This window comes from Echeneis naucrates, chromosome 9, assembly GCF_900963305.1.
Source record: "Echeneis naucrates chromosome 9, fEcheNa1.1, whole genome shotgun sequence".
NCBI classification, from domain to species: domain Eukaryota; kingdom Metazoa; phylum Chordata; class Actinopteri; order Carangiformes; family Echeneidae; genus Echeneis; species Echeneis naucrates.
This window is the reverse complement of record NC_042519.1, coordinates 16668718-16693796: the sequence shown is the minus strand read 5'-3', so window position 1 is coordinate 16693796 and position 25079 is coordinate 16668718. Positions and strand designations below refer to the sequence as shown.

Genomic DNA, 25079 nt, shown 5'->3' with positions numbered 1-25079 from the left:
CTGCAGCATCACATCCTGTGTGTGACTTGGACTGGGTGTAAACTCCTGAGCCGAGGCGGAGAGAAGAAGAAGAAGAAGAAGGAGAAGGAGTAGGAGACGAAGAAGAAGGAACCACAGCGGACCATCAAAGCTGGGAGGGTGCTGCTGGTGCCACTGGTTTGATTCCCACTTCCCCAAAGTTGGAAGCTCAAGTCGGATTATTTTGCAGACACACACACACACACACACAGAGGAAAAGAGGAGAGGAGTGTTTGTGGGAGAAGAGCCTGCTCGAACAGCCATGTCCTTCGGATTTATTTTTACATTTTTTCTGTGATGTTCCGCACAAACTTTCATCGGACGATGTTTTCGCTGCTTTCGGGAGCTTCTCCATGTATGAAGTATATGTTTTTCTTATTCCCCATAGGCCCCCTCTTCTCATTTCACTGCCTCCAATATTTATACCCTAGCTGGTAATTAACATATCTTACATTCCAGTTCATTTCGACAAAATGAAGGACAACACGGAGTCCGGATTGCCACCCAAACGCGGATTTTTTGGCAGTTTATGAAAGCAGCTGTAATCACCCAGGGGAGCCTCAAGTACTTAAATAGGTCCATCATGAGAAAAAGACAATCAAGCTCCTTTATGCTTCAAGATCAGCTGCAGTTTCTGCACATTGTCTGTTATGAATAGACTGATCTCCAGTTGAGCCTCTTCACTTTGAAGATTTTTCGATTTTCGATTATACAGCTTTTGAAATTAGGATGTGCCGCTTTCTCTCTCTCTCTTGGCTGGGTGGCTCGGTTGCCTTTTCTTGATTGACAGATGAAATTGACACTCGGGTTGCCTCTTATCAGGCGAAGCATTTCAATCCACCGCTAATTGCAGATATAGTGCCATCCTTTCTTTTCACTGCGTTTGATTGCATGGGAATACAGCCTCCTATTGCGCACAAGAGGAATGATCGATCATATATAGTTTTTTCGCCCCCTTCCCTCCTTCTAATTGCATCAAAATTTCTTTTGTTGCCAGGGTTTAAATGCAGGAGAAACTGTTATTCGTTGTTTTGGACCGGATATAGTGTGGGCTGGGGCAGGGATGCGTAATGCGCAGAGCAAGCTCCATCTTCTCTCCAAATAGGCAGCGTTCAAGATCCGAAAATGGTGAGTCACAAACATCTGGGAGAGTTTCTGCTGTGCAATCTTTTGATTTCTTTGTCTTTCGGTCTGAGTAAGGTCTCGTCGATTCCCCTTCTTGCTCTCTTAAACTTTTTGCAAGCGGGGGAGCTCAGAGTCAGAGGCACACCAGGAGAGGACCGCAGGCTGCACCCATAGGCGCCTATCATCACGGATTTCCACTGGGTCCACACAGTTGATCCACTTTAATCGGCACATCCACAAAACGAAACTTTTTAGTGTCTCAAGTGTTAAACGTGAACGGAGGCAGAGATTTTGAATCAGCAGATATACGTCAGCCTATGGGCCATTTGCATAATATGAATGTAGTATGGAATAATAAAGAGATAATTCAGCGTTTTTTTTCCCACAGTTGGATCTTCGTGTTTTCACCGCATCACTGCTTAGGACGGAAATATTATTTTATTTCTTTTTCCTAGTAATTATTCTCTGAAAATTAAACTTATATTTAAAATAAATGTGTGTGTGTGTGTGTGTGTGTATTAGTGGGGATGAAACGAGGCCTGTTTGGAATAAACTCATCTTTTCTGCCGCAGTCTAAGTCGGAGGTGAAGAAGGAGTCCGCCGAGTCCAGCCCGTCGGAGGCCGCCTGCCTCTGCTCTCCTCCGGCGGCCAAGAACCAGTGCGCCAGCTGCGGCATGGAGATCCACGACCGGTACCTGCTGAAGGTGAGCCGTCAGGAAAATTAAATCTGCCTGATCCATTTGGTTTGGAGGTTTTATTTCTCTATTATCTAATCCTTTTATTTTTGTCTTTATAACACAGACTGATCTCAAGGAAATTATGGAGAACTGTAGTCAGCGTTAATATTTTTTTCCTCTCTTAGAAAATGTATCAAAAAAAAGAAGTAATTTTCTTAATTTGTCATTGAGGACAAAAAGATGCCTGTCTGACTGATGATAATATTTCTGGTTCAGCACTCAGCCGTGCATTGATGTGAGGGTGTGATTGTGTGATTGTGTATTGTTTCATGTCCACAGGTCAACAACCTGAATTGGCACTTGGGTTGTTTGGAGTGCTCGGTGTGCAGAGCGTCTCTGCGCCAACACACCAGCTGCTACGTCAAAAACAAGGAAATCTACTGCAAACTGGATTATTTCAGGTAAGATCTGTTCTGTTCTCATTTCACTTTGGGGAAGCTGAAGACACGACTTTCACATTTTCACCGAGGTTCGTTTTTACAAAGAATGATTCCTGGGGTTTAACACAAACAGGATGTGGGGAATTGGATCTTATTCTTTCAAATGAATGTGAGTGAGTGTTTCCTAATGAATTCGCTCCTTATCGTTACGATCGAGCTTCAGCTAAAATTTGTCAATTATCAAAATTACATCGATTTATTTGGCGATTCAAATGTTTATTTTCTACCCTTCTTTTCACGTAACCCATCCTTAAATGTAGATTGAAAATTGGCAAACCAGTTTATAATTTCTAACAACTATCTGTTTCACTAGAGTTGACTCAAAATAAACAAACAAACAAATAAATAAATAAATAAAATGATTAATGGAAATAAATATAAGCAGACAAAACAATATTTATATGGAAAAAACGACGGGGCGATTATTTTTATTGTTTATTTTTATATTGTGCAAATATTCCCGTCGTGTAACTGCGTCTGTGCAAAGCCCTGATCTGATGTCCTTCCATCTTTGAATCGTGATATTTCTTATATATGAGCTGATGCTTTAAGTGAGTATTTGAAAATAATTTGCCCTGTTGTTTTTCTTAATCATAAAAAGCCAAGCAGACACGAAAATTTTTTTTTTTTTTTTTTTTTTCTAATTCCTAACATCTGAATAGAGAAGAATAAATTCACTATGAAAGACAGAACATTGACTGATGGCATAAAGATTATTTTGTTCTGGTGATAGATGTTTTTTTTTTTTACAACTAATTGATCTTTAACTCTCCAAGATGCAAGACAGTCTTCTTAATTTATTGAGAATTGGTTTAGCATTATTAGTTAACCTCATGTCTAATTGTGGGACTGTGCCATAAATGTCCATTTTAAAGCCTTATGGGATTTAACTCACTTTTTCAAAAACCCAGTTTTTATTGGCTTGTCTTTCCTCCGACCCTCCTCCCAGGCTGTTTACAGAAAAGTCAAAACGCACTGATTTATAGGGAAAGACGACGCCAAATAATAGACCCCTCAATAGTAGATAGACGGGTAGATACACATAACACTGTGTTTCATGAATTAATGAGTGTGGTTGTGACTAACTGATAGAAGAGTCTGAGGTGCTGTAGCTTATCTATGGGCTGTTTCCGCTTCATTTCAAGTGGAACACCTTGAAAAAGGAAAATCACTGTTTGGTACAGCTGTTCAGTTTGTAGACGCAAGCAACTTGTGATAAAGAGTTGCAGCTCAGCACTGATATCGCTTTGGTTCAAAGGGACATGAAGAGCCAAAACGTTTGCCGTTCAAAGACAGTGATTCTCAGAAGGTTTCGGATGAAGTAGAATATCCAGTGTTGTAGCTAAGACCAAGTGACACTAGTATATTCAAATTGAATCCAAAGCTTTCAGACAAATAACACACCGATTCAAAGACTTTCTCTAGAATGTGTTAGAGTAGAGGAATAATTTCTAAAAGCTAATTAGGGACAGTAGTGCCCAGTGATCCTGTTTGTAATCCATTAGAATGCAGTGCTGTTTACTGATGGCCTGGTTGTCCTTCCTGAATTGCCCGTTTTAAAGGATTTTTAGAGATCAAATAAGGAAAATGTTCATTGTTTCAAAATAAAGAGGTGGCAAAAATTTGAGAAATGTTTTGTTTTTAGAATCCATTTTATGGATGGGGAACCTTCAGGTTGGAAGCTGATGGTTTATCCTTTTTAAACACCACAGAAACAGGTGGAAAAAAAAAAAAAAAATCAGATGGGGATGGCTGGATGAATCATATCAGTCTGGATATCAGTCTTATATATAATCTGTGTAGTGCGGTGCACTGCATCTGACAGAGATATGAACATTTTGCAGATGGTGTTTCACAGAGAAAATCATTTTACAGTGTGAGTTTGAGAGAGGAGCGTCAGTTGCACTAAATTATGGGATGGTCCACAGCAGAAAAAAAAGCCCATATATATTTAGGCACATTTTAAAACACTAGATGAGATACACACAGAGTAAATATCAAATCTAGAGATTAAAAATATTAAAACTACCAAGATTAAACAAAAACAGTTAATGCAACTGATGTATAATGGACTGTAAGTTTTGTTGCAGCTGTGAGTGGGCAGGTTCAGTGTATTTTATAAGATTCTGTTGAGGAGAAAAATAACACAACCGGCTCTTTTCCTTCTTCCTCACAGTAGGTTCGGTACTAAGTGTGCCCAGTGTGGCCGGCAGGTGTACGCCAGCGACTGGGTGCGTCGGGCTCGGGGTAGTGTGTACCACCTGGCCTGTTTTGCCTGTTTCTCCTGTAAGAGGCAGCTCTCCACCGGGGAGGAGTTTGGGCTGGTGGAGGGCAGAGTGCTCTGCCGCAGCCACTACGACATCATGCTGGACAACCTCCGCAGGGCTGCTGAAAACGGTAAGAGATACTATCAGAAATGCATCTCTTAAGGCCTCTGATGATCCATCAGAAAAAATACACAAACGTCATGGCCTGATTAATTCTCTGCAGGGGCTCTAGGGCAAAAGTGTGTTGGTGGGGCCCCATATTGATGCCGACTACACGTGTCAGTTTCTCTCAGGCTTCCCCAGGAATATTACACTGCTCTCTACAGCTGAAATGCTTATCAAATTTTAAGGACAAATTTCTGGTAGTAGCTTTTGTGAATATTTGGGTCCTATTGTAGTTTTCTATAACACTAAATCAGGACATTCAACTTTTAACTGGATTTATCAGTATTGAGCTTCACATAAAACAGAATTATGTTTATGACTATTCAGACATTTTAATGACTAAACAGCTTATTAATTGTTAAAGAAAACAATTATTAATGAGACTGACTGAAAATGATTGTTGGCTGTAGATTTAAATTTGTTGTAGAATAATACAACCAAGCCTGAGGTTTACGGTGTTTTAGTTACTTGAAGTTTGATAAAACAACTTTACAACAAATCAGATTGGTATCAGTAAACAGTTCAAGTTCCCTCCTCAAGACCACAGCCACAACATGGAGGATGCATTATAGTTGATAGTTTTATTCATTGTTGCCAATAAATTTGCAATTAATCTAATTGTATAGGTCCAAGTGGGGTTTCTCAGGGTTTGGCCACCGTCCCACTGTCTGGTTAGTAATCCGTCCTTGGTCAGGGCAAGAAATTACACTAAATATTCAGGCATCTTTTGATCACTTGAGCTCTAAAGTTTCCACTTCGCTGTTAAAGTCGCTTCATCCAACACTGGCTGACAGCATCACAGATGTGCTGTGAGAGCTGTGAGCCCTGCTCCGCATTGCAGTTATATAACATCATCATCAGATTAAGTGTATCAAAAAAAAAAAAAAAAAAGTTAAATAAAAAATCCAATTTCCTTGTGCTTTGTTGTGACCATGAAATACCAATATTTGTCTGTGTTAACATCATAAGATAAAAAGCAAAATGATAGGAGAGAGTTGGAACATGATGGACTTCTACGCAAGTCCATCATGGTCCACACGGATCCTTAAATTGACATTAGCCTGGCCTTTTGCTGTATTCCTCACTCTGATAGTAACCGGTTTAACGATTTTGGGTCATGATTGTATAAATTTGTATAAATAATTGGAACAGTGCAGGCAAACATTTTAATCGTGAATAGACAAATCTTCACTTTTATGGCACAAAATTTGTTGTGCTGCGTTATCCCCCACTATGCTTTGACTAATTATTTATCACTTTTGTGGAGGTGAAGTGACATGAGAAAAAAAACTTGCTGTGATTGTGTTCAGGCACAGGGTTGACTCTGGAAGGAGCTTTACCATCTGATCAGGACTGCCAACCAAAACCAGCCAAGAGAGCACGGACGTCATTCACCGCTGAGCAACTTCAGGTAGATTCTGCTCTGTGTTGTGAGAAGCAATATGTTCAATATTATGCACTAAATTGCATTATTATTACTTGTGCATTAATGTTTAAGTAGGATGTTACTCCTGTCAGTTAAGTTAAGGCAGCAGCTGATGATTATTTGGATTAATCTTGATCAATCCATTAATGTCTGTTTTATAAAACCGGCATAAAGGACTTTTCTTCGCATTACACCAGTTCTTCTTGCTTCAGTCTGTCTTCTCTTATTCAGGAAATGCCTGCACACAGGCCATTCACATGTCAATTACTACAAATGTTCACTGCCTGTTTTTAGCAGAGCTGTGAAAGCACTGATAAGCTTGATAACCATAACAAACAGCCGGGGTCCCTCTCTCTCATGGTCAGTCAGTGTCTCTGTTACATGGACAGAGGTCATTTGAATCTACAAAGGCAATTAGTTGAGACATGAGCTCATGTTTAGATTTTGGTTTCAATCAGTACATGAGCGTCTGCCACGTGATGATTCTGTGTTTCAAACTGTCTTGTCCAGCTTGATAAAGTTGATAACGCCTTCTGCCAGTAGTTTAGTGTTTTTCAGGCCTTCCACAATCCAACACATACAGTTGTCATCTAAGACAAGAAACATATTTGACAAGTTAACAGCTGATGATTAATATTGGGACAATTTATCAATCAATCAATCTTTTATTTTGAACTTGGTTGTCAATTCCATTTCCTGAGTAGATGTACACGTGTTATTTTCCTCCACCTAACGCTGTGCTGTATTAGATACTGGTCCATACTGTCTGTCCTCACAGGTGATGCAGACTCAGTTTGCCCAGGACAACAACCCAGACGCTCAAACTTTACAGAAACTGGCAGAAATGACGGGATTGAGCAGACGAGTCATACAGGTAGGTGACAATAACGCGCCATTTAAAAATATGGCCCAAGTTTACTGTGAATAATACCAAATGGAAAAGAGGCTGCAATATGATTAATGTAATCGGAAAGATCTACAAAGTTATATGTAGTTTGGACTCTAGTTGTACTGTTGTTTTTTCTTTTCAGGCTCCTAGAAACATGTAAAATTAGACTATTTCAAAAAATGGTCAATCTTAGTCTGTACTGTGTTATTACAGAGGACATCACCCCATGTTCACATTACCTGTAATATTTCCCAGGTTTGGTTTCAGAACTGCCGTGCACGACACAAAAAACAGCCACCTCAGAGCAGTTTCTCTCAGAGCGCTCCATTATCCAGGATGCCTCCATCACTGCCAGAAGATATCCACTACTCGCCCTTCAGCAGCCCAGATCGACCACATTTACTTGCCTTGCAAGGATACCTGGACAGTGAGTGTCAGATCTTTGTGTTAGGGCCACTTTAAGAAACAAGAGAATATAGACACACATAAAAAAAAAAGAAGCTGAGTAATATAATAACACAGACTGTTTTAAAGGCTGTGATCATGTGATTTTACTCAGGACCACATCTCTTTCCCCAGCATTAAACCCCATAATCAGCTGGGATTCGAACTGCAATTTAAACATGTCTTTGTAACATCATAAAATATGCAGAGAGGTACATTTACTCAGGGATCCCACTCAAACAAATTTTTTAAAGTGCAAAGTATTTGCATGCTATTGTATATATGTACTTTCCAGAAGGAAATACTGAACTTACTGCACCTCATTTATCTGACAGCTTTAGAAGCGTTTAAATACTTTGATTTGACATTTAAAATAAGATGCCGATTAATATATTTTCATATCAGTCAATATTATAGTGTTGGCATATGGTATCAGTGTTTGAATACATTTGACAGTTATTGTTCCTTGTAATTTTAGAGTCACTAAAATATGATGTACTGTTGTACTTCAAAGTCTGCGGTCCAGCACTTTAAATCATGCCATATTATAAAATCTTTTTGTGCATGGTTCCAATCGGACTTTGCAAAAATTAAAGTTCCTGTATGATAAGAGTATAAACGAAGATAAGAAAGAGGAATATAAGGAGGCACAAGTACCTCAAAATTGTACTGGAGTACAGCCCTTGAGTAAAAGTACATGTAAATGTACGCTGGGGCACAGCAATTTTACAGTTTGGGGATAGAGAGCGCCAGTTTGGGCGTAATGATGGACTTTATGGAGCACAGCAACACACTTATCAGAGACTTAACAGGTTAAACAGTGCATAGGCAATTTAACCAGCCAGCTCATATTCTCTGGACTGACTACACTCCAGTAAAAACAAACACTTGCCTTCTTCTCATGGCAGTTAGGTTTTACTTTGTAGGCTCTGGTGAATATCACTGTTAAAAACGACATTGTCCCCCAATCTTCAGATCATTTATTTCTTCTATCCTCTAAAACTTCTGATTGTTTTGACCTTGTTTCTCGTCATTTAATTTTTTGCCACTCTTCTAGCATTTTAGGAAGCCCCTGATTTTACTAGCTCCTGATTCATTCAGTGTAAATTGAGCATATTTCAAAGTTTGATGAGCAGATTTTAAATTTTTGAACAGTTGAAGTAAAAGTGGACATTTTAAGTGCTGAAGGGACAAGTTTGGGTCACTGTGTTGCAGTTTTAAAAACATGGATCTAAATCACTTTTCTTACACTGGATGATCTTTGCAGACTGATTTCTGCCTCTGGTTTGTAAATTGTCATTTGGGAGCTTTGAGTCTTTAACTCTATTCAGTTGCATTTTCTTCAGATAAATCTCATAGTATGCTCTGACTGCTGCCCAAACTCATGTTGTTTCTTGTCTCTTCTCAATGCAGCTCATCCCTTTTCCGTCCTCGCTACTCCAGGTCATTTGACCCATTCGTCTATCTCCTTACCACAGCTTCCCATCAGCCGCTGACCTCCTGGGTCCACTTTTCAAAAATCAGTTGGGACATATTATCAGTAATCTGCTCTGTTTGGGCAGCAGGACTTTGGGAGCCCGTTTTCAATCAGTTGGATTCTTCGTTGTGAGACTGCAGCACAAAACCTGTCTTTTAAAGGCAGCAGAATCTGGTGATGGGAGAAATGTGCCACCTCTGTGCCCACATGGGAGTTTTGTTTTTGTTTTATTTTTGTTTTGATTTGGTTTCTTTGGAGCAAAAAAGAAGACCACTTTCCTTTTCCCTTTTGTGACTGGACACAAGGCAATTCATCAGGTCAGGATTTCTTTTTCCTGTGGTTTATCCAACTCTTACAAGGTATTTTAGTTATGGAGCTGCGAAAAGAGCTTTCAAAAAAGAAGAAAAAAGGAAAGTTGTAGCAGTATTACAGTAAAACCTCAGCATTTGTTGTATTATTTTGTTTATTATTTTGTGAGCACATTTGCAGATTTACTGGTGTTTGTTGTTGTATTGTTGTCAGAAAATGGAAACTCTTATTTATTCAGAACAAAACTTCACTTTTAAAAAGCACTTTTAAATGTGTCTTGAAATGGAATAATTCAGTGATTGTACATTGTAAATACTGCTACGGTTTAATAAAATGTACCAGATCTGTTATGGGAATTTTAGTGTTTCACTAATTAATCAGGAAGTGTGTGTATGTGTGTGTGTCTGGAAAATGTCCAGACAAACAAACAACTAACATATTTAACCATTACAGAGAAATGTGAATGCATCCCCATTGGCAGTACAAACAAGCCCTGTTTGGAGAGCTATAGTTAAATGTGAAGGTCGAAAGCCAGAAGCTAAGCACCTGCAGTAACCTGTTATTGAGAACAATGTCCTTCCACAGACCTACACATCATTTCCAATTTACATGCTGTACTCAACAGGAAATGTGATCAATCGTCCTGTGAAAACAATTATCAAGGTTTTCACTCAAAGCAAAGCTGTTGAGGGGGCAGTGTTGTGCCTTTTGTGAGGCCTTTTAAAACAGATTATCTACAGTTATTACATTGACTGACAGCACTTAGGCTGCTGTGATGGAGAGAATGATTGGGAGACTTTGAGTTAACAGATATTGTTATATCTGGGTATTACAAACTGGATCAATGTGGCTTTTTTTTCTTTTCAGCATAGGTGCATTTTCGAAACTAAGGACCAATGCAGGTAGCTGATAGCACTATCAGTATTTTAAAATATTAGCTCACTTATCTGCTGATGTCAACATTTCTACGTTAATACAAACATTTTGATGGAAGATCCCATAAGTTTTTGAGGGTTTTTTTAAGATGGAGGTTTGTGCTAAGCAAAACATTTTAAAGGGAAAAGAAAATTTGCCTATCTTTAGTACATCTTTAATTTCTTTATTCAGCCCGCATTGGTGTGTTAAATTTCCTCAGTTGTTGTAGCACCAATTTCCAGGTCGCAGGGGGTGCTGGAACCAATACCAGCTCACACTGGGTGAGGGCGGGGTCACCCTGGACAGGTCACCAGTCCATCATAGGGTCAACATACAGAGACAGGCAACCACCAACAACCACTCACACTCAGACAATTTAGAGTCACTAATCAACCTAAATATGATGTATTTGCCCCACGCAAGCAGGGGAGAACATGCAAACTCTGCAGAGAAAGACCACAGGCCCAGGAACTGAACCCACAACCTTCTTGTTGTGGGCAGCAGCACTAACCACTATGCCGCTGTGATGCCACCCAACTGTATTGTTTTCCCCCAATCACTTCATATAATCCCACCATAATCTAGTATTTATCATTAAACACAGCAGCTGAGATACTGCCCTCTTGAGCATGAGCTGTGTAGCTTTAAAACAGCCACTCATATTTGGCATGCTGTGTAGCTGTAATTATCAGTAGCCCTATTCCAGTGCTACATATACACATAGAAAAGGGATCCTGCACATCTGCAGCTATGATATAAATAGTTATATGCAGTTATTTATTTATAAACAACATATTTTGATTGTGTAAAGGAAAATAAAGCATGCCTCTAAAGGTCAGGATTAATCATTATCTCTGACACCAAAACATTTACACAGTAGGCTTTAAAAGTGTTCATGCATATTTTGTGACATCCAAAGAAAGCCAAGCTACTGTCTGTCTTTCTCCAGTCTTAGTGCTAATTGAATTGGGTGCTAGCGTTGTCTTCTTTTTTTTTTTTTTTAATCATATGCGCATTATCAATCTTCCCTTTAATTCTCAAAAAAAAAAAAAAAGTAACTGATAAATTTTCAACTCATGAGGAAATGTACAGTTAGAAGATTTAGGATTTGTTTAAGTTGCTGATTGTGTATTTTGTCAAATGGTTGTTTCATTTTGAACAGTTTTCCTCAACATAAACATCTAATTTGCGTGAAAAAGCAGAAAGGGTTGGATCACACATACATAATACATAATACAGTTTAAGTCACAGCAATGTTTCATTCTGCTTGTGGCAGAGCAGAAATGTCAAAAATGCAACAGTTAGACCCAGCACTGCCTCCACACAGACTGCAGTACTACAGCGGATAAAAACATACACACAATGGTTTCTTTATCCAGCTGAGAGATTTAAATAAAGATGCCCAAAATAGTGACTCAACCAGGTGTGTGTGAAGTACTTCTATGTGTGTCTTTGTGAGGGAGCATATTGTATTGTGTATTTGTATGTAAAGGAAAACTGTGATGTAAAATTGCTGTATGTAGGACATCAGTCAACTGATGGAGCAGTCTTACTCTTTCCCAAACTTTACCTTTAAATCAAACTTTATTCTAATCAATCACTTTCAATCAATTGAATCCAGGAGGAAACCTGTTCAGGAAAATGATTCTGCTCCTTGTGAAATCCTAGAACAAAGGCTGTCTTCATGCTGAGCAGAGAGATGATTATCAGGCTGACACAGTTTGGGCCACCTGCCAGTACTACACTGTAAAAACGCACATTTCTTTCCCATTTAAGTCCCTCTCAGATACCAGGCAGCATTTAGACATGTCTCTCTCCATGCACAAGCATCCCCAAGCATTTAAGCCACCCCGTTTTGTCATCCTGTCATGCGTCCGCCTCGGTGATTGGCAGCTTCAAGTGGTTGCAGATGAAAGCGGGCCCCCCATGCTAATGAATAGGCCCCTGATTGCAGTGCTGCTCGCTTGCTGAATTACAGCGTCGCCCGCCTAATGAGCAGATACACTGCAGTGCCCCTCGTCTCTGCGTATTCACATTTCTCTCCTTCATGCTGATGAGCTCTCCCCTGCACAACAGTCAACAAAACCTCTGTGCAAGATTGCAACAAGAGCCATCTTCATCAGTACCCTCCTCCTCCTCCGCCTCTCCTTCCTCAAGTTTATTTCAGATGTTGCCATATGCTGGCAAGGTCCTCCATTTTTTTGTGAGTTTTTGTACTCCTTGCTTCACTTGAGGATATTACTTGACTGAGCTGATGATGCTATGCAAAGTAATCGAAAGGCTGATGTGTATGACAATCTTTTAGTTTCATCCTCTAAATAAAAGGGTCGATGGTAAATTTAAAACGTGCTGATTAAAAATATATTGTGGGATAAACAAATCCTACCCAATCTTTATCACCATAGGGATTACATGTAGAGGTAAACAACAGCATTTTTTAGGCATTATTCATCACTGTTTTAAGTCATAAGGACTCCAGAAACACAGTGAGTTGTGCAGTTGATACACAACATTGAATTGAACATTGAATGCCTCTTGACAGAATATGTACTTTAGATTCACTGTTTTGGACTGTGACACATATTAGCAGAACAGAGACCTTATGTTTCACTGTAAAAGCAAAACAAAACAACAGATGTATTTTTTCCCCAAATTACCAAACAAAAACTTAAGGCTACCAATTAACTAAGGTATGCCCCTATTTAAAGTTTCTGTGTGAATCCACGTGTTACCTGCAGTAGTTTGGTCCTAGCATGCTAACAGTCAGTCCGCAGATCACCGACCAAAGCTGAGCGATGTTGAAACGGGTCATCCGGAGAGGGGGGAAAGGGCGTTTTAGCAACATGACAGTAGGCTGTAAAAAAGAAGACTGTATTTTTAAGTGCATCCTATTTTGAGGGCCCCGTCTTGATTTCAAACGCACTTCCTCCCGTTCGAGAGCCGACTCATTTGCGTATTTCTACGTCGCGACTTGTATTCAGCTGTTATGACGTCAGACATTTTATCGTTCTGGAACAAACGGAGGTAAACGTTAGTGCGCAGGCGCACACAAATACATTTGAACAGTGAGAAATGAAAGTTCAGGGGAAGCATTTGTTTAAAAAAAATGGTAAAAAATTAGTTTGACTTGTGTGTATGTTTATAACAGACAGATTTTGCCGTTCACAGCGGGAAATAGCTAAGGCCCTCTGCACCATGTGACCACACATGGCCCTTCATGAACAGCAACAGTAACGAAGGGGCGGAGCTTACCTAACAGCTCAGTTCAATCCAAAATGGCGGCGAAATGTAATCTTCTAACTATGTTATATTAAAGACAATTAATACTTCGTTTGGTTCAACTTTGAATAAACCTTCGCCCGCTGTAACACGAAAGACAATTACGCTTTTCTTTCTTTGCTTTTCAGGGTTCTAAACCAAACCGATGTGTCATCCAGCTGCAAAATGCAGGGTGAGTTTTCCTCCAACAACAACTACTTATTTCTGGAAGCACTTTAGGCATCATATCTAAATTTCATGTCATCCATCAGCTGTTTGGTGACACACGAGAAAACCAGCAATTTGAGTGTCTCTCGGAATGAGGGTGACTAAATATGTTGTTGGGGAGTGGAGTATTTGAGGCCTCAGATCAGGTCCACGTCAACAACAGAGGGAGGGTTAACATATAAGTGAACATTTTTAGGTGAAACAGCTTTTTCCTCAGGCAAACTGAACCACAGTGAATTTACTTTGTGGCTTAGGGAGTTTAGTTTGAATGTGGATGTTGCACAGGCCTTCCATTTAACCCCGGCAATAAAAGCGCTACAAAACTGTATTGAGTATCAAGTTTCCAAACAGAGACAAAACAAAGCAAGATGAATTTATTTCACTTAAGGCTACGGATATGAAGAACATGGTGGACTATGGGCATTCACGAGAAATCATCAGAAACTTTTTGGATGTGTAATGCATGACTGTTACAGTAGCACACCAGAGCAGGAGGAGAGGTTGATGAAAAGCAAGGAAATAGCTGAAACATATGATTCACTTCACCCAGGCTGACGGCCAACTGTGCACTATGCAAAAATAAACATGGGACTCTACAGCAGGTTCCCAGAATGTGTTTATTTTGGGGGGACGACAGCAGCTTTTGAAATATCACAGCACTTCAGTTTGATTTATAAAACCGTGGAGCAGGATCTAAATTACCCTCCCGAGGCGCGTTTCAGGCACAAATGCCTGGCTGCGTGTTTGGGACAGTTGGTGGCGCTACAGCACATTGGAAGATTGGAGAGTTTGGAAATCACTGAAATCAGAACGTTTTTCAAGTTTACATACTATGGATTGTTTGAGATGATCAAAGTGGCAGAGCAACGAGCTGCTTTTCAATATTATTTGCCTTTTATATTAGCAAGTGAATGATACTGGAAGCTTTCCTTCTAATCTTTCTAGGAATTCTGTAGTCTGTCATTTATTCAAAGGCAATTCAGGAAAATGTATGTTTAATAAATGTCCTTTATGATATTTTTTATCCTAAGTTCTGAATATTATAGTGTCCTACACTGATTGAAAACTACAAAAGCAGCTTTGAGACTAAATAAATGAAGTTCTTCTAGCCAGCCGGGATTGTCTCCAGCACCTACAGCGACTCTGACGGATACAGTCCTGCTAGTTTTTCAATCTGCATTATAGATATTATAGCATTTTAAATGTTTTGACATCTGCCCTAAACCATTTGTTTTATAATTCAGTTCAGGACATACAGTCTTGTTATTTGGGAAATGGGGCAATTAGCTACTGGAATGGCTGTGTGAAATGCTGTTGTTGGGACAAAGTGATGGATTGCCAAGTTACTTAAGTTAACAGTGTTCCTAATTGTCAGTGTACTCTCCATTACCTCAGGAGCACGCTGCATTTTTCCACAAAGATTGATGGAAGGAAAGCTGAATGACAGATTCCTAAGAGTTGCCAAAGCTATAGGATCTGGTGGCGATATCAACTCTCTAAAAGAGGTATTCCTGGATTTTACTTTCTGCATTCATCTGGCAGTTTATCAGATACACATAGCTAAATTGAATGCAGCCTATTACAACAGCCTTACAGAAAATACTTCATGCAGGCTATATTGTTTTTGTTTGTGTAGTGTGCTATCTTAGAGGTGTTGATGAAACTTTTTGGCATTTTTTGGAGGATTTTACAGCTCATCAATATATGGCAGTTTTCAGTTGCCCTAGTTTATAGGAACATTATTTGTTGTTTTATCCACCTTATTAAATAAATGAGTCTAGGTCAGATAAAAGAAAGACCTCTCTGTGTAATGCAACACATTTAAATACAACTTTATTTGTATTTGTATGAAATCACAGAGGGTGTATAGGAATTAAATGATTACCTTATGAACATAAAACAACAGCTCCCATGAAAAATAATCACTTGCATCAATATCGTTTGGGTTAATGTCAAATGTTTCAAGCTCACTGATGATCAACGGTGTGTGTTTTGATCCACAAGGTGGCGGTGTATCCATTCTACATCTTCCCAAAGTTCATTGAGTAAGTGGTTACAAATGCCTTCATGTCATCTAAGTATAACAATATCTCCTCACAGGATAGCACTTGGACAGATGCATTTAATTATTTATTTGTTGTTTTGTATTAATTTAAAAATGTTGTGGTGTGTTGTTCTATGGCAAGTTATGTAGAATCAAAAGCAGCTAGAAACATTCTTCTACAAAATAATACAAATGGCTGTATAATTTTACAGCGCTCCTGCAATTAGAGGACAGGAAATTATCCTTATTTTATTACATTAGCAAAGAAAACCTTTTGTTGGTGTTGAGTTCCCCTTTTTGTGATCAAAGCCTTATAGCTTAAAGGTATTCATTAACACAAAAGAATTTTTCACACTGACAAGGCTAAAATGGAATCAACCAGCTTGAAATTACATCTGTTTTATTTGCTGTTAAAATTTCTGTCTGATCAATTGGATTAGATGAAGTGTGCATTTTTTCCTCATCTTTCATTTGTGTCTGCAGGGTAGATGGGTGGAGTGAGAAACATGTAAGGCACTAAACCAGGTCAGCGTCATTGTGTGATCTGATCCACGAGGCAATAATCCTCAGCAGAGGAATTTTACAATACAGTAACAGGGGATTAGAAACTGTACAAGAGCAAGAGAGGGGCTGAGAGATAGTTGACACTTATTACATTTTCAAAAAGGTGTGTGTCTCTGTCTGTATATGAATATAAGCCAGGTTTCCAGTTCAGCCAGACCAACGCCTTGCATTTCTGTCTACATTTCTCAGGGGTCTTCACTTTCTTTTCATTCTGTCCGTCCTTTGTTTTCTCCTGTTTCTCCCCACCCCACCGGGCCAGCCTCAGGTGAAGCCAGCTTCTCACATCGCTCCGAATTCATTGTGTTCTTACTCAATGGGGTCAATGTGGAGATAGCCGTGGCCTGTTTCCAGCTGACTAGCCGCACTGGTTTGTGCTCCGGGTTTCACCAGTCAGGTCGAATGAAGACTAGAGGAGTTTCACTCCACTGTATGGATATATGAATCTAAATATAGTGCAAAACGTCTGTTTGTTGGCTGTAAATTGTGCTGGACTGTAACAAAATACACTAGAGCGGCTTACTGTATTTTACCTAAATAGATCCATTTGCAGGTTATAAATACTAATACATACTAATACATTTCAGAGGGATTCTTATATTTTATTTCTTTATATTTAAAACACATGCTCATATTTAAAACAACAGTTTATATCAATAAATGAGTACCATCATGGCACCATTATCAGTAATATTACTGAATTAATAAAATTTCAGATGTGGAGAAAAAAAAAAAGCAGCGGGTGTTGATTTCATTTTATTATCACAAGCAATGAATCAACTGTCTCAACCACTGATTTCAAAACTCTGATCTTGTGGACAACAAACTTCAATTCAAATCTTCACCCTGACACACACAAGGTGTCAAGTTGCATCCTTGTCTTTGCAGTGGGACTGGACGCATCGACAGTGGCTCCTCCCCACTGACATTAGTTGAGCCTCTGCAGCCAAATTCACCTGTGAAATCTATTTCACTAACAACGGTCACTCACACTTATCGGGCTCAAGAACGGACCAAGAGAAGACCTACAGAAGAACTGAGCTTTATGTAAGTTCTGCTTTGTTCTTTGTTCTCTATTCTTACTTGACAAATACCTACTAAATATTATTTAGTGAGCGAAAAGGTTTTCCATTTCACAGGAAGAGGCAGATATAAAGCAAGGCCACTCTAACACATAAAAGCTCTGCGTCAGATCAAGGGATACAGCAAAATGTACTGACATAAAACAGCTATATATTTTAATTTTTATATATTTTATTTTAAGCCTTAACTATCCCCAAAGTCAAATAACCTCTTAATGAATTAGCTTGACAGACATGGAGTCTAAGGTGAGAGTTACTGTTTTTCAGTCAAAATGATTGATTCTAAACACCAAGAAAGAGACACACACAAAAAAAACTACAAAATAACTACAGACACCCAGCAAGCACAAAAAGATGAAAGATTTTGTCATTATTATGACCTTTTCCAAAGAAATTTCAACCTGATAATTGTTTGCAAGAATAAATGCTCAGTTTTGTTGATTTGTTTTGTTTTGCTCACTGATACAACTTTTCCTTCTGATCCTTTTCTGTACATCTAGAGATGCAAATATGTAGCTTCATGAGAGCAGTAATAAAAGTAACATGAATCTTGATCTTCTGCAGTGGACACCATGGCCTCTACCCTCTCTGTGCGCAGCTACTCCATACGCCAGCCCTCCTTCTCCAGCATGTCTGTGAGGGACAGCGGACGCAGCATCCGCTCCAAGTCTCCTGTCTCGCCTCTATCAGCTGTCAACACCCTGTCTCTGTCCCGCTCTGTCTCTGTGGGCAATGGCCTCAACATGCTGGGCTCTAGCCTCTCCTTCAATGGCCTCGGTGTGGGTGCCAGTGAGAAGGAGACGATGCAGGGCCTTAATGACAGGCTTGCCAACTACCTGAACAAGGTGCGCTCACTGGAACGGTCCAATTCTGAACTGGAGGCGAAGATCAAGCAGCTCATGCTGGACAGGGCTCCAAAAGGACATGACATCGAGGGGATGATGGCTCAGGCACACGCCATCGGGCAGGAGGTCAGTGCGCAGTCGATGAAATTTTGCATAATTAATGGGTTAGGGTTAGCATTTTAATTTAAGAACATTGAAACAGCTGGTCTCCAACAGGTAGATTTAACAGTTCAGTGCTTAGTCAAAGACAGTGATGAGAGGAGCATAAACTCAGCAGCAACCCTTTGAACAGTTCCAGGATCTCCAGTCAGAATTTCACGCTCACAGTGACTTTCCGTAGGCAGAACATTTACTTTTTCTGCCATCAAGGTACAGAAACTAAACGGGTACTTTGACATTATATAAAAACCCAGATATCACATCTAATCAGCTATGTCAGAACTTAATGAACTTTCCATGTTTTGCTATTCAGGTGAGAAAGAAGACGCTGGAGAATGCTCGTATCATGCTGGAGATTGATAATGCCAAGCTGGCAGCTGATGACTTCAGGGTCAAGTGAGTGTCACATAGAGGTTCCTTTCTCTTACTTGCCTGCGAGTGTTCACATGGGAGCGCCAGACTGCAAGGCAATGTGAATAAATGACCCTTCTGTCAGGCTGCGAAATAAGAGCCCCATTCCCACGGTGCTCAGGCACCTACAGGAGCGTTGTTGGTTAGTGCAGGACGTGATAGATTGTGCAGGTCAGAGGGACATCGTCCATTTCTGGGGAGTCCACAACTGGCAAAGTGAAGCTGGAAAAAAGATGATAGAACCAGGACACACCCACTGCTGCTGCTTTTCACAATGTGTTGATGGTGTGATCTGTCGGCCAGCGTGAGAGAGTAATGCATCAACTGACAGTGATTTACTGTACCAGCGGCGAAAAGGACACATGGCTTACATGAGTTTTCATTAGTTCAATGAAAATTGAAAAAAAAGAATGACCATTTCATTATAGTTTCACAAAGATCCATTCTTCTTGATTTGTCTGGTGCTTTGTGTTTTGTTTGTTTTTTAGTTGTTTTTTTTTGGGGGGGGGCTTGCAGATGGGAGGCAGAGGCTACCTTGTGCCAGTCAGTGGAGAGGGACTGTCAGGCACTGAGGAGAGCAAAGTCTGACCATGACCAGATCATTGCCACTCTGAGAGGAGACCTCGACAGCCTGAAGGAGGAGCTCTACTTCCTTAAGAAGAATCACGATGAGGTGAGATTCCCAGAAGGGGGAAGGTCATGTTGGACATGATCACTGAGTTATTATTCATCAAGATAATCACTTTACAAGTTGTGAATCTTAGTCTTGTTTAAATATAGAGAGCACAATGGCTTCTCTGAGCTCTATGGTCTGTTATTAGTGTAATCCAACTAAATCACAGAAGGAACTTAACCAGCGCTTTGGCAGTTTGTGATAGCTCACTCATAAAGTTTAACCGTATTGAGTATCTGAAACATGATGATGTTAAGTGTACGGACACACCCGTTGTCTTTGTAGCCACAGATACCAAGAAAACTCTTCTGTACACAGGTGTCAAAGCTCATTCAGCCACAGGGATTGTGTGTGTTTAGATAGCCAGGTGTGGTGTCCAGGATGTGGACTGAACCTCCCAGCTTGAGCTGCAGCGCTGCTCCTTGCTGACTTGACTGAAAACAGAAAAGCTGGACAATTTTCATTCTGAGATAATCAAAAATTTAACCAGGAACAATAATAGTTCAACAAAAGACTCATCGTTCCTTTAAAAAAAAAAAAAAAACTTTATTTTAATTGCTAACTACATCAGCATTTATCATGCAACAGGGTGGAGGAGGGTTATTTTTTTCTAGAAGTCAAAAAATTTCTAAATGGAAAAACAAGGTGTTAGCTGCCTCTGCAGGTGTAAAGCACCGGGGTTTCAAAAGTGCTTTGTGATCAACGGGTTCTCAGTACTTCAATGCTTGTTGTCCAGGGTGTGAGGTGGAAACCACAGTGATATTTGATGATATTTAAGTGTTTGTTCCTTCCAATCTTTCATTTATTGCAGGAGATGAGCTCCCTCAAGGCACGTCTGGCCAACGAGCAGGTAAATGTAGAAGTGGATGCAGCTCAGAGTCCTGATCTCGGGGCCATACTAGCTGAGCTGAGGGTCCAATATGAGGGAATCGCTCGCAAGAACAAAGAAGAGGCTGAGGCCTGGTACTTGAAAAAGGTCAGCCACTAAATCAATCAGCCCCTATTTTTATGGTATGATTATTTAATATTTGTAATACTCTAGACTAGATATTCAATATTATGTGATAGGTTTCTGAAATTTGGATGTGTGTGACATCAAAATTTACAGATAGAAGCAGTGCAGTCGGAGGTCAAAGAAAGCAATGAGGCTTTGCGTTGTGCTCAAGGTGAACTCAGTGAGAGACGGCGCTTCCTGCAAGCCCTGGAAGTTGAGCTTGATAGTCTTCGCAAACAGGTACAGCACAAACAAATGGTACAACTGAACTAAACTTTCTTATAATTTTAACTGTCCAATATCCCCACTGAACAGTCTCTGAAACCCCAGAGGCTGGTTTGTAGCTATTCTGTCCTCTTACTACGAGGGTGAGCAAAGATTTTTTTTTCCCTTAAAACTAAGTTTTCAAACTCAGCCTGTCTTTACCTCATCTCTCGCATACAGTGAACAGACATTGAGCCTAGCTGTAGATAACATCTGCTTTCTCTCTGTCAACAAAGAGCTAATAGAGGGGTGAAGTGCACAGAGCAATTTCATTGTGGTCTAAAAATCAATCACTCTGACAAGATACATACCCAATATGCAAACATTTTGTTTGTACATCTGCTACAGGCCAATACGGATTATGACACATATAAATGTGTCCAATGGAGGTAAATATGGTTCTTGGGTGTTTGATCAGCCTGATAGTGAACACACAATGTTGAATGGAGAGATATCCTGACGCTAACAGTCTAGTATTTCTTGTTGAGTGATGAGGGGTCATGAATGGATGTGCTCAAAAGGTAAACATACAAAGAAATATTGGGCATAATACGTATTCACTTATATGGAGTAGTACAGTACATCATGATCTGTGTGAACAATCTGAGTTAAATGGACCCTGGAGAGTTTTCTGCAAATAAAAGGTATACAACGTGTTTTTTGTTGTTACTGTTCACAGGTGAGTGTGTTGGAGGGGAACCTGGGAGAAACGGGGCACAAATACTCCTTGGAGATGGACCATTTACAGACTACACTGACCCAGCTGGAGGAAGAACTGTCTCAGCTGCGTTTGGACATGCAACGCAACAAGACAGACTATGAGCAGCTGCTGCGCATCAAGCAGAACCTGGAAATGGAGATTGCCACCTACAGGAGGCTGCTGGAAGGAGAGGAAATGTCAGTGAGGGATGGGAAACCACTGTTGTTACTCAGATACATACATTGACACACATGCATTTCAGAAGTGTATTAGCATGTTTTTCTTAAAAATGCTAAATTATCATTTATCACTATTTGCAGAGCTTTATATCAATTTCCAGGTCATTCAGCATTTGTATTGTTTCATTCATCCAATTCAAAAATTGCTTTGAGATTAACTGTAAACAAAATGGAGCATTTTGCAGCTAAACAGACAGATGTATTAACTTTCTAATCTACTCATTGCAGCAAAGTAAATATAAGCGTTAGTTAATAAGTGAACAAGACTTCTCCTTTGTACTTTACTTTCTTGGATTAACATATTCTATTGCCTTTCAGGGTGAAAGAAACACATCCACCTCCTAAAAGTACGTGATTTTATGTGCTTTTATTTTCATAAAGCAAAACAATGCATCAAATTGCTTCATTTCAGGGTTATGACTTGTGTAAAACCACTTATTGTATGGTTATTTTACTTTTCTTTAGTGATACTCAGTCCCCTTTCAGTAAAGAAGAACAATCAGTGTCATTCAGTATTGTCTGTGTCTAATCCTGGTCTAACTCTGTGCTGCAGAAGACCCTGATGTAAGGACCAGGAAGATTGTAAAAGTTGTTACCCAGACCATGATCAACGGAAAAGTTGTCGACGAGTCCAGCGAGGTGGAGCAAATTGAAGAGCGCAAAAAATGAGCAGCAGAGCAATAATGTCAGTTAACCTCAAAGTACCTGATGTCTGTGGCAAAGCTTTACCACAACTCTCTTGTTTAAGATCCCTCCTGAAGATAAGATTTAAGTTCAAAAAACAAATTATATATTTCTAAAAATGTAACTATAAAAGAGGAAATTCATGATCATGATACAATCAGTTTCATTGTGAATCCTACAAGAACTATTTGCCTGTATGGGGCTAATGAAATGTGTGAATCGCTGTGGAATGAATGCCAACATCATTTGATCTGATAAAAACAATCCTAATCCAAGATTCACTTCATAGCTTTTCCTGAGCTTTCAACTGCAGCCACAGTCTTCCTCAGCAGATGGAGTTTGTCATCAAGATGTAAAACATTTGGAAATCTAGTAGGAGGACATTTTGTCTTAAGAATTTTATTGTTTGCTTGTGTCATGAATGGCCTTTCACAATCCCCCCAATTTAATTTAAAGGAATAGTTTGTCATTTTTTTAGGAAAAGGCTTTTTAGTCTTCTTGCCAAGGATTGAATGAGAACTCAAATTGCTTTCATGTTTTTGTTTTAAATATGAGCCAGGAGTCTGTTAGTTTAACTTAGCGTAGCCACCCTGACTGTCCAGTGGACTGTGCAGCACCTTTAATGTTCACAAATTATTTACAGGTTTTACCTGGTTAGTTTAATTCAGACAAAAACCTAAGTATTTTTAAGTTAACCTTAGTTAACCAACTGCGAGCTTCAGCTTCATTCTTATTGCACAGACTTGAGACTTTTGTATTTGCATTTAAGCAAAAAAGTATTTCAAAAAATGCCAAACTGTTTCCTTTAGGTCTGACTGGGGACATTTTCTGAAGGTTTTAATAAATGCTATTAATTGTTTGAAATTTGCTTTCACTGTAAACTAATGCTTTCTAGAGAATGTCTTGTATTTGCAACAGCATCAGCTGTTTTTGCACAATAGTTTAGCCGTTAACATTGTAATGGGACAATTGTAACCTAGTTTAATTTGCGAAATAAACAAATCAACCAAAACAGATGTACAGTGTCAATAAAAAAAATTCTGTGTTTAAAATTAAGTGTTCCTGTCATTTTTAGATGGATTTTTAGCTCAAACAGAAACTTTGGATGATACTGAAGGAAAAAAATGAAGAGAGAAACAAGGGATTCAATACTGAGAGCACTGAAACTACAAATTGTACACACTAGTATCAGGTGACAGGCTTTTGTTTGGGCAGGTTTTGTGTTTCCAATACTTACTTTGAATTGGCATACAGATCACTTCATATGGTTATTTATTTTTCATTTATTTAGTAACAGAGTAAACAATGCAATTGTTAAAGTAAATATGATTATTTTGTAGATACATGAAACAGAAACAGTGTTACTCCTGTGCAAGATCAGTGAACAACAAGCTGCCCAATGAGGAACAAACAGAGCTTTGCATAAAAGCTCTTTCTGGGTCAGATGCCATGGAAGCTTCGAGACAGTGAACTCAGTTAAATAAAAGGTAAAAACTGTGTCAAAGTTTTGTGTTCTTTGCCTCAGATTTCAGGTAGAGACATGCAGAAATCTGGTCCAATCTCTTGTGAAACTAATATCATTTGATCATATCATGCCTGGCAAAGCGGGTCTGTCATTCTGTTTTGTAGTTTTATCGCAGATTACTGAAGTATTTTGTCTCTGCCAAGTTTCACAATTGTTTTTTCGTGGTAATATTTATAAGCAAGAACACTTTTGGTTTATTAGTGTAGTGTAGATTAAAAATAATTGTGCTGTTAAGGCACAAATAATATGAATGAGATAACGACAGCATACATTAGAGCCCACATACACAAATAAGAGGGCGAATGCAAGATGCTAGTGAGTTACACATCTGCTGCCCCAACTGTGAATTCCCAAATCTGTATAGGTACCAAATCTGGCTGGTGTATATACATGCTAAATTATCTTTTAAAGGATTGTAGAATAAGTGCCACGCAAGAAATATTACTAAATATGTGAAATATGGATAAAGTTAACTGTAGTACTTTACTGATGATAATTTCTCTTGAATTACTGTCTGTAATTCCATATTTCACCAAATAACACCCCTGAAACCTAGCAGGTTATTCCCTGGGTGATGGAAATATGTAAGTTACCAGTAACGTTCCTTTGACAAAAATCTCAGGGAATTCAGTTCAGTTGTGGTCACTGTAAATAATTTGTTTCAGAAACAAGATGAAATAAAAAACGGAAAGAATTAAGCTATTGAGCAAGAACTGTTTGTTTATATGTGTTTTTTGTTTCTAAGGTTGTCTCTGCGTCACTTTTCATTTGTAGCTTGTTGGGCACAAATCTCCACTTTAGTGTGAAAAGATTTTAATGTGATGCAGTAAAACTACACATTCTCAGACTCAGACATCACCGATGACGTCTGACCTTTGAACTCCCATTAAAACAAATACATGAATGTTTTTTGTGATAACAGGAGAATATGATGCGTTTTTGTGGAGACAAAAAATATATATATACTTTAAGTGTGTTTAATCATATATAATAGTTAAAGATATTTTCTTTTCCTACGTTTTCTTCCTTCTTCTAGGGGATGTTTGCAATACATTCATGATTGATTTGAGAAAATGTTGTTTATGTACTTCCATAGATTCAACTGAGTTTTCATAATGGTATAACTCCAACATGATGAGGATCCAGATGGATTTGATTTGGAGCCAGAGTGCAGTTGTTATAATACTTAGCCTTGAGCAG

General features: G+C 39.2%; 2 protein-coding genes across 6 annotated transcripts; both read left to right on the top strand.

The window, feature by feature from the left end:
- Window positions 1-9025, top strand: LOC115049139 (LIM/homeobox protein Lhx6-like). 5 transcript variants are annotated; one of them, XM_029511134.1, is made up of 9 exons: window positions 1-373; window positions 1016-1146; window positions 1716-1847; window positions 2160-2281; window positions 4497-4717; window positions 6063-6163; window positions 6957-7052; window positions 7323-7494; window positions 8925-9025. In XM_029511134.1, the coding sequence occupies exons 2-9, from the start codon at window positions 1144-1146 to the stop codon at window positions 9005-9007; spliced, it is 930 nt and encodes a 309-aa protein (XP_029366994.1). In that variant the 5' UTR covers window positions 1-373; window positions 1016-1143; the 3' UTR covers window positions 9008-9025. The 5 variants fall into 5 exon arrangements, with proteins under 5 accessions (XP_029366994.1, XP_029366995.1, XP_029366996.1 ...); XM_029511135.1 differs by having other exon boundaries at window positions 1-1146; XM_029511136.1 differs by lacking the exons at window positions 1-373; window positions 1016-1146 and adding an exon at window positions 1158-1597.
- Window positions 9026-17242: 8217 nt separating this feature from the next.
- Window positions 17243-23370, top strand: LOC115048646 (keratin, type I cytoskeletal 18-like). The gene is made up of 9 exons (XM_029510297.1): window positions 17243-17350; window positions 17950-18356; window positions 18703-18785; window positions 19317-19473; window positions 20285-20449; window positions 20582-20707; window positions 21411-21628; window positions 21989-22017; window positions 22224-23370. Exons 2-9 carry the CDS (start codon window positions 17958-17960, stop codon window positions 22337-22339), a joined length of 1293 nt encoding a protein of 430 aa, XP_029366157.1. The 5' UTR covers window positions 17243-17350; window positions 17950-17957; the 3' UTR covers window positions 22340-23370.
- Window positions 23371-25079: the final 1709 nt, after the last annotated feature.

Excerpts from the sequence above, each read along its gene's own strand:
- LOC115049139 (XM_029511132.1), top strand. The coding sequence starts at position 1,671 with ATGAAACGAGGCCTGTTTGGAATAAACTCATCTTTTCTGCCGCAGTCT. Across the intron at positions 1,848-2,159 it reads ACGACCGGTACCTGCTGAAG|GTCAACAACCTGAATTGGCA; the intron begins GTGAGCCGTCAG and ends TCATGTCCACAG. Across the intron at positions 2,282-4,496 it reads TGCAAACTGGATTATTTCAG|TAGGTTCGGTACTAAGTGTG; the intron begins GTAAGATCTGTT and ends TCTTCCTCACAG.
- LOC115048646 (XM_029510297.1), top strand. The coding sequence starts at position 17,958 with ATGGCCTCTACCCTCTCTGTGCGCAGCTACTCCATACGCCAGCCCTCC. Across the intron at positions 18,786-19,316 it reads GCTGATGACTTCAGGGTCAA|ATGGGAGGCAGAGGCTACCT; the intron begins GTGAGTGTCACA and ends GGGGGCTTGCAG. Across the intron at positions 20,708-21,410 it reads TTGATAGTCTTCGCAAACAG|GTGAGTGTGTTGGAGGGGAA; the intron begins GTACAGCACAAA and ends TACTGTTCACAG.